Here is a 14,107-nt window from a genome sequence, read left to right on the forward strand (position 1 = left end):
TGGTACAGCATGCATTTATGCCACACTCCTAGCTCCCAAAATAGGGTGCCATACCCACGCTGCCCGTGGGGAACAGTTCTGGGCCTATGCTGGACAGCCAACCCATACTCAGGGATTTTCTGGGAGGTGGTAACCAGGTTTGACATAGAACAATATGAAGTATATATTTAATGCTGTGCTTTATTCGCTAAATGATGAAACAGAGAGAGTTAGAATTAGGCAAAGTGTAAAGAAACACTACACAGCTGGTTTTTTTTTGCTGATACCATCAACCTTTGAAGCATGTACGTTACAAATTTGCAATAACCCTCTAGTGGAAGTACATCCTCTAGAAGAGACTGCCTGCAATTGCAGGCAGAGAAATGATAACAAAACTCCAACTATGGAGAAAAAAAGAAAGTAGGAGCTTTGGGGGGATTTTCTCAAGAGAGTTACCTGGAGATTTTTGTCCTGAGATTCCCGATCTTGAGGTGCTGTGTTAGTACAGCCATGGCTTTAGACTGATAAATATAGTTTTGATAAGTGTGGGTTCTGTGAACAGATCTTCAGATCAGCTGTACTGACATCTGCTGCAGGGGTGTAAAGTGATGCCCAACATCACATGTGGGTCTATGCCAGAGAGGAGAACCTGATAACTGGCACCCAAATCCCATTTCCCATCTGCAATGCCATCCTTGCGCATTCACTTTCAGGTTTGGTATTTTCACCTGAAATGTACATAGCAAAGCTGAAGCAGTTATTTTTCATGGAAACAGGGTAGGAAAATCATAGTTTATTTCAGCTCTAACTGAGTATTGTACACTTAACTTCCAACATTAATCCTGTTGCCTTAAGACGTGGGGTAAGTTGTGATGTAAACTGCTTGTCTATTTTTTATACTAAGTTATCACTAAGCAAGTTTGATACTGGCAAACTGTATTTCAAAGTAATTAAGCATTGTTATCCCATACTTTGGCTATCTTTTCTGTGCCATAATTCACTGAAAATAAAAACCTGGGTTACTGATAAATAGTGAAATAAGCCTAGGAACTTCAGTGGCTAGTCTTTAAATAGTTACTATTACCTTAAATATGACCCAGAAAAATCTATAATTTTCTCAGTGTTTTAGAGTGTCTTGCCCTTGTATTTGGTGAAAATGCCCCAATAAGTCCAAGAGAGCAGTTTGAATAGATGGCTACCATAGAAACTATGAGGCTGCCCAGATGGTAATTGGCAAAATGAAAAACAGTCTCTGCTTTGGATGGCAGTTTTCAGACACGTACGTCTTTAAGCTGGGTAGTGCCACCTTAATAGGAATGAGAGATTTTCCTCTCTAATTGGGTATGGCTAGAAACTCCCCCAAGTTCTATCCAAAGTTTAAACGCCCCCAGGGAACTTGCCTGTGCTGGGCGGAGGCTGAGTTAAGGTCAGGAGGTAAGTGCTAACTTATAAATTCCTTTTTCTTAAAGTGTTTGAGTGACTATTTATAGTGAAGCTACTTCCAAATTTATCAGGGCATCTGCTGGGGTAATGCAGATTTTCTGCTCTCTTTAGTTCATGTGCCAGGTAGACTAAGCATGGCTGGATAGTTACTCACCAGCTGGAAGCTGCAGGGGAGAGAAAGTAAGAGAAAGACATTTTTTTTAACCAGGAAATGAATCCTGCCGTGCAGTTCAGAGCTCAGCAAGGCAGCCATGAAACCACTGAGGGGACAAACTGCGGGAAGGCAAAGGTGGGTGGGAGAACAGAGTGCAAGCCTCTAGCACTGTGGTGGTATCTTGTGGGTTTGGGCAGAAAAGCTGGCTCATTTGGTATGCTGGACTCTGCTTCCAGTTCCAGGGCTAAAGAGCACTTCACACTGAGTGCAGATAATGCTGTTTCTGAAAGACCGTCCCCTCTCAAATGGTTCCTGTATTGCCGAGAATCATCCTCAGAGAAATTCAGGGCAGGCATGTCATTAAGGCTCACTAGGAAAGAGGATGGAAATATGGGGTTTAGACAAAAGCAGTAAAAACATTTGTATATAGACAAATTTTGGGTTGAGGTCTTTGCTAAATGTTAATTAAGGCTAAATTTAGTGCATGCAAGACATGGTTACTTATCTGGCTGCAGCATAAATTCCTGGAGTGAACCAATTTTTCAGCATTGTCTGGCCTAGTGCAGAAATCCCAAAACACCCAGGATGGTGATTAATCTTTGCTATGGGAATTAGGTACTGCTTAGGTAAAACAGGAAGGTTTTCCATACCTGCTCTCCATATTCCCTGGGAGTCTTTGGTCACTTGTACCTTTTGCAAGAGTCAATTTCTTCAGCAGGCACAGTCAAATATATCTTTTCAGGAGTGGGCAACACCAGGTCAGACTGTTGGACTGCTTGTAAGCCTCGTGGTTCATATGCCTGTCATGCTGTGGCTTTAGCAGCAATATCTGTTAGACTATTTCTTATCTCTTTTTTTTTTGTCCTTCTGCTGGTATGGCCTGGCTGATGAATGATAGCAAGTTTCTCTGGCAATTATATAGCTTTTAACAATTCAGTAATTTGTGGAGCATTTGATATTTTACTTCCACTAGAAGTTGTAAGCCCACGCAGCTTCTGTAACTGCCCGGTAGCATGGCATACTCCAAATGCAAACTGAGGATTGGCATAAATATTTACAGTCTTTCCATGGCTAGCTAATAGACCTTTGTTAATGCAATTAATTTGTCTGCTCGTACGCTCAGCTTCAGACTGAGTGGTGAAGCCTTCACTACTTCATTCACAACAGTTATTGAATAACCCGTAACCAGTTGCTGCTCAGATTTTGTGAGGACCCACCAACAAATAGTTCCAGATTGGGATTTAGAAATGGCACATTTGTTAAATCTTCTTGAGTCTTTTTGTCTTCACAGGTGGTTTCTACACAGTCGTGAAGCTGAGTTCCTTCCCCAGGTGAAGGGAGTAGTGTAGCAGTGTTCAGCGTTAGTTACCTCCAAGAGGCTAGCCCTTGCCCTTCTTGTACAAACAAGGTAAATGGTTTACCATAGTCTGGCAGTCCCAAGGCTTGCCTCAAAAGCTTGAATGCCTTTACCTTGTCTGTTGTCCAGTGAATGGGTCCTCCAGCATCCTGAGCAATAATAAGTACCAGGGGTTTTGCCATTTCCTTGAAAGCAGCTATCTAGAGGTTGCAGAATCCTACAGCTCCTAAAAAGGCTTGTGTTTGTTTTTAGTGACTGGTCGGGGGAGATTTTGAATGCTTTTAATATGGTTTTCACATAAATGCTGCTCTTCTTGTTGGAGAATGCCAGCCAGATATTCTATACTTCTCTTATAAAAATTGTAACTTATGTGGACAGGCCTGATAGCCCTTTTCAGCTAAGGCAAACGGTAAGGAATGGGTATCCGCCCTACAAGATTCCTTGGCTACTAATAAATCATCAACATATTGTATCAAAAATGGATCAATTTTTTTTAAAACACAACATCCTGCAAATCTTTTACTAAAATTTTAGAAAAGTAGTGGAGGCTGATTGAAGTCCTGAGGGAGTCTTTCTATGTTAGCTGTACCTTTCCCCAGATAAATGCAAAAAGGCATAGGTATACTGATTTAAGGTAGAAAGAGTTGCCCTGTCTCCAGTAAGTTGACGGTTGTATCTGCCCACCTTTAGGGAATCTCAGGTGTCGGTAGACACATAGGAATGGGCAACTAAACTGAGCCCTCAGGGCAAGACTCCGGTCCAGATCCAGGCACTGAAATGTAGCTGTCTGTATGGAGCTACATGTGTCAGGTCCCTGTATAGTCACTGGAGATACATTCAGTGGATCTAAAGATTGAGGACACTTCAGTAAAAACCAAGGGGTTTTCTCTGTGTCAGAAGCTTAAGACAATTAAAATCCACTTATGGCTGACAGAGTTATTCTTAACTTAAAAAAAATCAAGGTAATGACGGATTTTTATTCTCCATTTGTCATTGTTCTTCTCACATAATTTAATGCCATATAAAATTTCTTGTTCATGTAAAATGATAACATGATACCCAAGGCTTTTCACTCCTTCTGTTTTTGTTTTGCAAACAATAGATACGTTTTCCAGGAGGATTAAGTTGTAATATCCTTGGTATTGTGGTCTTTGGCTTTTGTAGTTAAAGCAAAAGTCTTATTTGCTGTAAGAGCCTGCACATTACAAGTTGGTGCAATCTGTGTTGACATTGTATAGGTGCAATGTATCTGAGCAGTATGACAACGGAAGAGGCACTGGTTAGCTGTTGGGAACTACATAGATGAGCTGCACTGCCATATATTAAAAGCTAGTCACACAACATGCAGAAACTAATAAAACCTCTGTCTTAGAGGCAAAATATTGTAATGCGCAACAGCTATTTGCACTTCCAAACTGGAGGTGATCATTTTTTCCTTGATGTGTATTTGGATTATATTGTCTAAATTACCCAAAATATCACTGTTTATTGTAGTAACATGACTTAGTTTTTACCAGAATCGCTCAAGGGAGAACTCTCAATCTGATTGTTCTTTAAAATAAAGTTTTGGCAAAGTATGTTCTAAATGTGCACACTTTTTTTTAAGCACACTTACAAAGGACTCTGACTTGGAGAAACCACATCACTAGAGCATACTGAACCTGATTCGAATGGGAAATGTAATGCGGACACAAAGTGTGACAGACTTAATATAGACGCTTTGGCTATTAGCTCTGAGAATACTGGGGTCATCTGTAAAAATTATTTTTTTAAATCAGGCACTCTACTCTCTGGTTTCTGACCCATTAGGACACGATTAGTATACCCGTCTTTAAGCTTTTTTTCTCCCAATCATTAGTGTGTGATACTAATCTTTGTGACAGGGGAATGCTAGTCACAGTTTTTAGTAATTAGGGCAATGAAGCATAAAGAAATTAAAGCCTGGATTTGCAGACGCTTACACTCAAGTGTCAGCACAACTAGTCCAGCTGGTTGTTCCTACGTATGGAACAGCTCAATACAGACCTGCTGTCTCTGCCACACGCTTGTTCTGTTGCTCATGGTGCAGAGAGAGGTGCTGTTACAGCAAGCTTCAGACAGCCTCTGATGTGCCAGTCCCTTGGGCATGGGGGTCCCCAGTGGCTTGGGGGATACTTCTGGGGGCACCTGAAGCGAATGCAGCCAGGTTCCAGATCCGGCTTTGAGGGATAGCTCTGGGCTGTTGGAAGCAGCAAGGAAACAGGCTGTAGCCATTCAATAGGACCACCAAGGAAGCTCAGCCTGTTTCATGGAATAAAGGGAAGATTAGTAATTCATTGGCCCCTGCTTTAGGAAAGAAATGGGTGGCAGTTAAAACTGCAAAATACTCTCTGACATCTGCCAAACAAAGCTAGGCAAATTTCAGCATAGCAGTAAAACATGTTTTCCTTTTCTTCTTTTCAATGAGGATGAAAAGCCTCACTGGCAGTGAGGCTAAGTGGATAACTACCCTGAGGATGTGGTGAGATTTTTCAGTGGCTTTGTATAATTGTCTTAAAATGCAGCAAGGATTTCCCCCTGTAGCTCAGGACTCATATCACTTGTCTAAACATGTCCGTGTTTGCTTATAATCATAAAAAAACCTCCCTAGAAGCACTGGGGAAGACTTTTCAGATCTGCACATCTTTCCTTTCCTAGCACAGGCTGTGCAATGTCACTGGTCCATCTCTCATTTTATGTTTTAAACCAAATGCAGTGCAATTCCAACAGGCAGAGTGAGAATGAAAGGCTCCTCCTCCACACAAAGTAATGGTACTTATGCCAATTTTATGAGACACTGTTTTCTGCTTTATGTTTTTCAGGGAACCAGTTGCTCAGAAGCATGTCGGGGAAGCCCAGGCTTACCTACTGTAATGGAAGGGGGCGAATGGAGCCTGTACGATGGCTGCTGGCTGCAGCTGGTGTGGAGGTTGGTTGACACTCACTACAGTATTCCAGACTGGTGTTTTCAGCTGGCCTCAGTAAGGAACAATTAAAAATGCATGTGGAGGATAAACAGCTGCAAGGAGGTGTCTAAATTCATTTGGCCAGTGGCACTGCATGTTTGTAACTACCCTGTTCAGTGGTTAATATTTGGGGTGCAAACTTGGTGGAGCTTGGAGTTTTATAAAGCTGGTATCAGTCCCCTGAAATAATTAATTATAATGGGTCAAAATGGGGATTTATTTAAAGGCACTTAATAAATCTGAGTTTTCCAGCTGTGCAAAACCACCTTACTCCGTCTTACTGAGTTTTCAGTTATAATGTATATAAATAAAAGAGTGTTGCTGGCTTACATGCCCTTGTGTGGGGTTAGAAATAATTGATTTACCTTGTGTTTCTCTTGGCACTGGCTGCAACCTGTCTTCCTCCTGTAGATGTCTGTGCTCTGTTTCTACCTGCACTAAGGTTACTTCTGAATCAGTGCCCTGAGGCAGAAGTGGCCAAGCCTGCTGCTCCTCCCCAGCTCTGAGGGTGGGTGGGGGATACTCAGGACACCTGCAGCCAAACAGCACAGTTGAAGATCTGACTCACTATCTTTTGCTTGGTTGGGTCATTCTGTGTATGGTTATGTGCAGTCACTTACAGAAGAAAAAGGTTGAAATACAGCAGTGTAACACTCTTCTCTCTCCTTTTCCAGTTTGAAGAAATTTTTTTGGAGACAAGAGAGCAGTATGAAAAGTTAATCAAAGGTAAGAATCTGACACCTGAGGCTTAGTCCTTTAAAAAATTGCTCCAATTTAGCTAAATTCATGGCTTAACATCAGTTTATTTAAACCAGTGCAAACTTCTAGGTGCACACCTGGAATACTGAAATACTAGCTTTGAGTAACTTGTTCTTTCCAGTGCCAGTCAATTCCTATTAGCTAAATGCCCATAAGCTTCCGTGACCAAGTTTATCACAGTACATTAAACAGGGGTAGCAAGCATTCCTACTTAATGCAACTTAATTACCTGTGCTGTTGAGCTGTTAGCATGGATCTTGGCACACTTCTGGTCCAGGGCAAATAGCACTCCACAAAGCAAATTCTAGGCATCATTTGGGAGTTGTCCAGGCCAGGGGCCATTTCCAAGGTGTGATTTAGATGTGACCACCATGTTTTATAGGCAGAGAGCTGCATAGAGCAAATGTGGCCAGTCTGTGCCAGCTGGCCTGAGCTGTTGTTGAGTTGACTAGTTTAGATCTACCTGTATGTCAGTTCTGAACCTCAGTGAGATAAGCCTCTAAATGAAAGGCTGGCATAGCACCAGAACACCCAGAAAAGCCAGTTTTCCTTTGTGCTAGGCTCTGTGCAAACACACTAGTGACAGCCCTCAGCAGGATAAGCCTGAGCCATGGAGCTTCCCTCAGTTAAAAAACAGGGAGCCAGCAGGGAGACCTGCAGACAGTCTGACATGGTCAAAGCAGTGAGCTACAAAGGCTTTGTGTCAACCTTGGGAGTGAGACCAGTTCCCAACACCAGTGCATACCACCAGCCACTGCCCTTGATATTTGGCCAGATGAAACCCAGGAGTCACCCTGGAAGGACCTTGGTGCCAGGCTGGGGAAGGAGTTGGGACTGAGAAGTGCTAGAGTGCACCTGCCCCACAGCCTACCTGCTGCCCAAGACATGTAAGAGAAACCTCACAGCAGGCTGAACTTGCCAAGACACATTAGGAGACTTGGGAGAGGACTAAGCTGCATTCTGGCTGCCTGCTCAGAAAATGAGAGCTGTGTTTAAAGAAATTCTGACAGGAAAACTAGAATAAACAAGAATTAAAAGATGCGGTATCAAGAAGATCAGAATTAAAGTTGCAGGTCCTGCTGGCTAGAAATCTGACAACGTGGGTGGAGAGACACCAATTATAGCTTTAAATATGAAAGCTCAAATCTGAATTTGCTTGACAGGACTAATTAATCCAGACAGAGTGGTACAATCCTGGATACAGTGTCCAAGCGTATCCATATCCAGATAGAAGAATTAAGTGGTGATGAAAAGGATAGGGAAGTTTTCTGAAGAAGATCGAGGGCTTTTATGTATATATATTGGGCTTAAGATGGTGAGAATACAAAGAAAAAGCTGGACTTTTATACAACGGGTTGATGAAAGCCAAATTAGTTAGTCATCCTGATAAAGGCACCTCTGGAATGCTGCCAGTTGTGCAGGGCAGGACTGAACATGAATAACCCCACGTTACCTCTCCCTGTAACTTTTTCTCTCCCTACCAACATGCTTTTTGCCAGGGTATCCTGTGTTTAGACACCACCACCTTGTTAGAACGGTTCAGACATGGCTTTAGCCCATGCCAGCTGATGATTCAGCAGTGTCCAGGATGAAGCCTGGGCCAGGGGCTGTTCCCCACAGGCAGCTTGCAGACAACAGCTGTTTTGGAGGCTGAGAGTTAAATAGCATTGGCCTGGCCAGACAGTGGGCTTTACACATTGGCCTGAGAGACAACTATCTTGGCTCAATCTGTGCAGCCACAGGTTCCCCAGGGTGGTCCCTGGATATTGAGAAGAAGCTCTGCTGGTCTGTGACAGATAGCAGGTCTAAATGTTTGGTTTTTAGCATATGCTCTGCAGACCACCTTCAGACAGCACAATGCAATCCACAAAACGATTGGCAAACTGCTTTTAATCCTGCATATATATTCAATGCGGTGGCTATGTGAAGTGGTTCTCACTGCAAAATGAGGAGAAGCAGTCTGCTACTTGTTGTAAGAGATAAATCCCTCTTTTCTGTAGATAAGAAACAAACCGTGCATGCAGGTCACTCACATTTGCTGCATCACACTTCTTGCCAAGGGCAAGAAAGTCAGATTTAATTTTTCACTTCATGTATCTTTCTACTGAAAAATATCCTTGCAGAGCTGTTAGTTTTCCCACTCTTCTGTGTTTCTGCTAGATAGATACCAAGTACTGCTTTTTCCTTAATCTGCAGAGGATGTGTTCTGGAAAGATATGAAAACAGTCTTTCTGTGAATGTTTACAAGAAACAAACACAGGCTATTTGTTGCTGTAGAGAGAACTATTCTTTGAATTTAAACTGTAAATTAATAATATAGAATGAGTGAAGAATGTTTATTAATTCCAGGCTAGCAAAGTATTTTAATAGCTCTGTGGGAAAAAAAGCAGACAGACATGCCTATTAAAATCAATCTTTATACCTGAAAGAAGGGTGCAGTGAACAGAGTAAAATTGAGCAATAAAAATAAAAGAAATTATTAACTTTGAGCAATGCAAAGTGGCAGCTGCCTATTTAGATTTGGAGTTTTTCTGTGATTTCAACAAGGAGGGATTGTTCTCTGGATGCTCTTAATGTGTAAATGGAGGAGGGAGTATCTCCAAAGAACAAGAATTAGTCCAGCAGAAAACTGGTCTAGAAAAGACTGACTTTGCTATGATCAACGTCTATGTCAGCTTAGCTCTCAGAGCTGCCTCACTGAAGGCTCAGACAAATGTTCCTACCAGAACCAGGAGGAAATGGGACTACAAAGGCAGGAAGGGATTGTGGCGGTCTATCTTAAATTGTGGAATGACACTGAGGATAGCCCTGTGATGAAAATCTATGGGGACACACAAACTCTTGTCCCTGGAGTGATTGTGTAAAACTTACTTAAACAACAACTGCTGTCATAGTCCCTGCCTCTAACTCTGTGGCTTCACGATGCTGATGTGGCCTGACCTCTTCCTTTATCCCAGCAGCTCAGTCTTGCTACGGTACTACCCCTTTCATAATTACTACTCATGTTTATATGTCCCTGCCAGGGAACTGATCTGCATTCAGAATAATTGGATTTTTTTTTAAGTTCAGGTTTAACACAGATTTTTATTTTCCTCTGATCCCTTGGGTTGAAAGTGCTGGTTCAGGCTTTTCCTGCCTGCATGAGGCAGGGTCCAGAAGTGCAAAGGAGCATGGCCATACTAGCTCCCATCAGCCAGTGAAGCCCTGGCAATGCTGCAAAGCAAGGGGCCCGGCTGCACTGTGACAACCTAGCTACAAAAGTGTGATGCAGGCTGGTCAATATTTGATCTTTCCTACAATGTTAGTTTACTGCATGGAGTTTTACACTTAGGGCAAGACATCAATGATCTCCTACACTGCAACAGAAATGTGCTCAGTCTGTCACTCTCCTGTAAAGCTAGCAGTCGAGGAGGAACTAACAAGCCTTCCCTCAACTTTTTACCCTAGATGGAGACCTGATGTTCCAGCAAGTGCCCCTGGTTGAGATTGATGGGATGAAGATGGTGCAGACCAGAGCCATCCTCAGCTACATCGCAGGGAAATACAATCTCTATGGGAAAGACTTGAAGGAGAGAGCCCTGTACCGTAACACCTCTTTTCACTTAATGACCAATCTGTTATTTGATAGCTGCATTATATATAACAAATCCAATCCTGTAAGTCTAGTAAAAAGGGATGAGAAAGGCTAACACAATAAAAAGCAAGGACTCCAGCCTTTGCTTAGGTTTTAACCACTGCTTCTGAAATGCTGCTGAACAGAAACAGGCTTTCTTCCTTTTAAAAAATATTTAGCTTTAGTGTATGTTTAGTTTTGGCTGTGAAAATTGGCACTATGGTGGTGATATAAAATTCCTGTAAGTTGCCTTTGTTAATTGGAAAACAGATGAAATAACTTCTGTGCTCTTTTCTGCTGTCTTCCCCCCACCGATAGGATTGACATGTATGTGGAAGGAATAACAGATCTGATGCAAATTATTTTGATGTTTCCTTTCTCTCCACCTGAGGCAAAGGAGAAAAATCTTGACTCGATTAAGGAGAGGGCAACTAACAGGTACTTCCCAGTCTTTGAAAAGGTAAGCGCCAGTGTGGTTGTGTCTATAAAACTTGTATTTACAATTACCAAAAGGTTTCCCCAAAATAAGAACATGTTTGTAGTGCAGGTCAATCCCAAATCCTCACCTTTCTTGGCTCTCTCAAAGAAGGGGAAATACAGAAGAACATTTTCTCTGTTTATTGGCTTGTGTTGTCTGGGCTGTGGTATCTGAACATCTACAAAGCAAACAAATTAGTATGTTCTCAGCTATACAGCAAAACTTTTCACGAAAGTAAAACCCAGCACGTATTATTTCTTTTTTCCTTGAGGGGAGAATTCCACTCTTACATTTGTTTAGCACACATCATTCTGCTATGCTTAATTTCAGGAACAATTTCATTAGAAGAATGCAAAAATTCCTTGTGAATAAATCAGGTAGAGAGATTCAGAGTACTTTAGTAAAACAACAGTCATGGATTTCTGCACATCCCACTTTTGAAAACAACAAAACAAACCCAGATGACTCAGGCATCTGGCAACCTTTCTCACTTTTGTAACTGTCATCTAGTTTTGATGGAAAACAGTAAAAAAGTAATAAAGAACATCCTAGAAATTCTTATGACTTAATAACTTATTCCCAAAGGCAGGGATTTCCTTTGGTTAGCTATTGCAATTCTGCATTTCTAAGTTTGCTTCATGGTATAAACATTGGACATAACTTTAAATTAAACCTCTAAATGGCTAATATATAAAAATGAATTTTATAAATTCTCCAAGTTACTCTTTAGTTCCTTCATTATCCCTATTTCTATGACTGGTACTGGTCTACTTTAGTGTGAGGTTTTGTCCCTGTTCCCAGCACCTGTCATCATTCATCATTACCAAAGTTCATAGTCTACAAAGTTTGGACTACAAAATTTCAGATTTTTTCCCAACAATAATGAAATGATTTAGGCTCACAGCTTCCAGCTGAAAACTCCACCCTGAAATTTCAGATATAATCACTGTTCAGCTCTATAACTGTGCTGTGAGGCTTAGCTGCCAGGCATCATGCGCCCAGTTCTCATCTGCAGCCCACATTCTTTTGTATTCTACAGGTTTTGAAACAGCATGGCCAAGACTTTCTCGTGGGCAACAAATTCAGCTGGGCAGACGTTCAGCTAATTGAAGCCATTTTAGCAGTGGAGGAGAAAGTACCTGCTGTGCTGTCGGGGTTTCCTCAGTTGCAGGTGATTTTGTTATTGAGCATGCCTGTATTCAGGAGCTAGAGGGTAATCCTGAAGTTATCAGCTCTCTGTGCTATGTAAATCAGGAGTGTGGGCTCCATGAGGAACTGTTGCTATCATATGTTTGCTTAACATCAAGGACAAGAGGGAATTGATTTAGATGGTTCGTTGGTTTTCCCACACAGTAGTTTGCACCATCAGAACAGCAATGAAAAGAAAAAGCTGGGTTAGTGTATTTGTACCTTCAAAACTACTCCCTGGTGCTCCTGGATATTGAATTTTTGCCTTCAGTTTCTTTCAGGCAGCAGAGATTTAGATATTGTCTGCTCCAGTACTGCCTTCATTGGTAAGAGCAGGCTTTTTGCAGCAGCTGGATCCTTCTCCTGTTGGCCAGAAGGAGACTGTGTAGGTGATCTGAATGAATGTTAGGATCTCTTCTAGCAGCAGGGGGAAGCAGTTGTTCTGTGCAAGGAGCACTGTTTGCTACTGGAGTAGCTGGAATTTCTCTCTTACTCTGTTTTTAATTTTTTAGGCTTTTAAAATAAGAATGAGCAATATGCCTACAATTAAGAAGTTCCTGCAGCCTGGCAGCCCAAGGAAACCCCCCCCAGATGAACGTTACGTAGAAACTGTGTTGAAGATTTTTAAGAAATGAATGCCTTGCTACCTCAGTGAGACACAAAGTACTGAAAAAAACCCGGAAACCAAACAACCAAAGCCCCAAACCAAAGGAATTAGGAAGCTCAGTAAATTAGTATCGTTGTAGTTAAAACCAATGGTTAAAAAAAAAAAAAAACACAAAAAAACCCCAAAACAAATCCAAAACTGAAATAAAGCATTCTGATTACTCTGGCAATGTGACAGTAGATTTGTCTTTACTGATAACAAATGTTTGGCAAAACATGAAAACAAAGGACTATGAAAGCAAAGAGCTGTTTGTAGGGTAGGGAATTTATTCATTTGGAAAAGGACTGATGAAGTGTTAGTATTGTCAGAATGTAACTTCTTGAAGAAGATATTTTCTGGATGAAAATAGGTGTCAGAATAAGAGCTGCTGGAGAGGAGAAAGAGAAGATGACTCATTGAATCACTTGTCCTTTAAGGAAGTAGACTTGTTTCAAGACAAATTTTTGTCAGTGAGTACTTATATTGCATTATTTTTGCAGTATTGTGTGAATGAAACTTCTAAATTAATATTCGTTTCATCTGTTACCGCAGCCAAATCTCTGGTTTCTCATACTTCTCAGACCTTGCCTAGGAACCAGCTCTTATAATGTTCCACTAGTTTCTTCCTCTATCTTTTTGATGTGATTCTTCCAGGCAAACTTATTTCAGTGTTTCCAGTGCACCAAAGTCTGTGTACCTCTTCACCGATTAACCTCTTCAAAGGATGGGGAGGGCAGAGCCACGTCCTCAAACAGCCAATGACTCAGGTTCAGTATTTGTTCATGCTTCTTTCTGTGCATTTGTCTGCCATTTTGGGGGACTCTCGGTTCTGGACACCAATGGCCAGCTACATCTTTGTCCTAGTAAAACAAGAAGCACCAGGCTCCTTTCCCTGGCTCTGAGGCCATATAGAATCATGGAATGGTTTGGGTTGGAAGAGACCTTTAAAGATCATAAAGTTCAACCTCGTGCCATGAGGCAGGGACACCTTTCACTGGACTAGCTTGCTCAAAGCCCCCTCCAACCTGGCCTTGAGTGTTTCCAGAGAGGAGGCATACACAAATTCTCTGGGCAGCCTGTTTCCAGAGAGGGTCTCATCTCACCACCTTCATTGGGGACAAAAAAATATTCCTTATGTCTAATCTAAATCTACCCAATGCTTTAGAACCCTGTCACTTGCTTGATCACTTCAGACCTCGGTAAAAAGTTTCCCTCCATCTTTCTTACAAGTTTTATTATTGAAAGGCCCCAATGAGGTCTCTCTGGAGCCTTCTCTTCTCCAGGCTAAACAACTCAAACTCTCTCAGCTGTTCTTCACAGGAGAGGTGTTCCAGCCCTCTGATCATTTTTGAGGCCCTCCTCTGGACATGCTTTAAGAGGTTTGTGACTTTATTGTGCTGGGGGCCCCAGAGCTGGATGCAGCACTGCAGGTGGGGTCTCACCAGAGCGGAGTAGAGGGCAGAATCACCTCCCTCGAACTGCTGGCAATGCTTCTTCTCATGCAGC

The 14,107-nt window shown here is 41.9% G+C and overlaps 1 protein-coding gene across 3 annotated transcripts; it reads left to right on the plus strand.

The window, feature by feature from the left end:
- The first annotated feature begins 1,307 nt into the window (after nt 1–1,307).
- Nucleotides 1,308–12,791, plus strand: LOC104040024 (glutathione S-transferase 3). Of its 3 annotated transcripts, none has more exons than XM_064447922.1 (7): nt 1,308–1,413; nt 5,774–5,880; nt 6,592–6,643; nt 10,124–10,256; nt 10,608–10,749; nt 11,807–11,938; nt 12,468–12,791. In XM_064447922.1, exons 1-7 carry the CDS (start codon nt 1,323–1,325, stop codon nt 12,588–12,590), a joined length of 780 nt encoding a protein of 259 aa, XP_064303992.1. In that variant the 5' UTR covers nt 1,308–1,322; the 3' UTR covers nt 12,591–12,791. The 3 variants fall into 3 exon arrangements, with proteins under 3 accessions (XP_064303992.1, XP_009499891.1, XP_064303993.1); XM_009501596.2 differs by lacking the exon at nt 1,308–1,413 and adding an exon at nt 1,688–1,711; XM_064447923.1 differs by lacking the exon at nt 1,308–1,413 and adding an exon at nt 2,961–2,984.
- Nucleotides 12,792–14,107: the final 1,316 nt, after the last annotated feature.

This window comes from Phalacrocorax carbo, chromosome 3 (assembly GCF_963921805.1).
Source record: "Phalacrocorax carbo chromosome 3, bPhaCar2.1, whole genome shotgun sequence".
Lineage (NCBI taxonomy): Eukaryota > Metazoa > Chordata > Aves > Suliformes > Phalacrocoracidae > Phalacrocorax > Phalacrocorax carbo.

Bases quoted from the DNA above. Each gene is read 5' to 3' on its own strand.
- LOC104040024 (XM_064447922.1), top strand. From the start codon at position 1,323: ATGGCTAGAAACTCCCCCAAGTTCTATCCAAAGTTTAAACGCCCCCAG. The intron at 5,881-6,591 runs GTTGGTTGACAC...CTCCTTTTCCAG, and splicing joins TGGCTGCAGCTGGTGTGGAG to TTTGAAGAAATTTTTTTGGA. The intron at 6,644-10,123 runs GTAAGAATCTGA...TTTTTACCCTAG, and splicing joins GTATGAAAAGTTAATCAAAG to ATGGAGACCTGATGTTCCAG.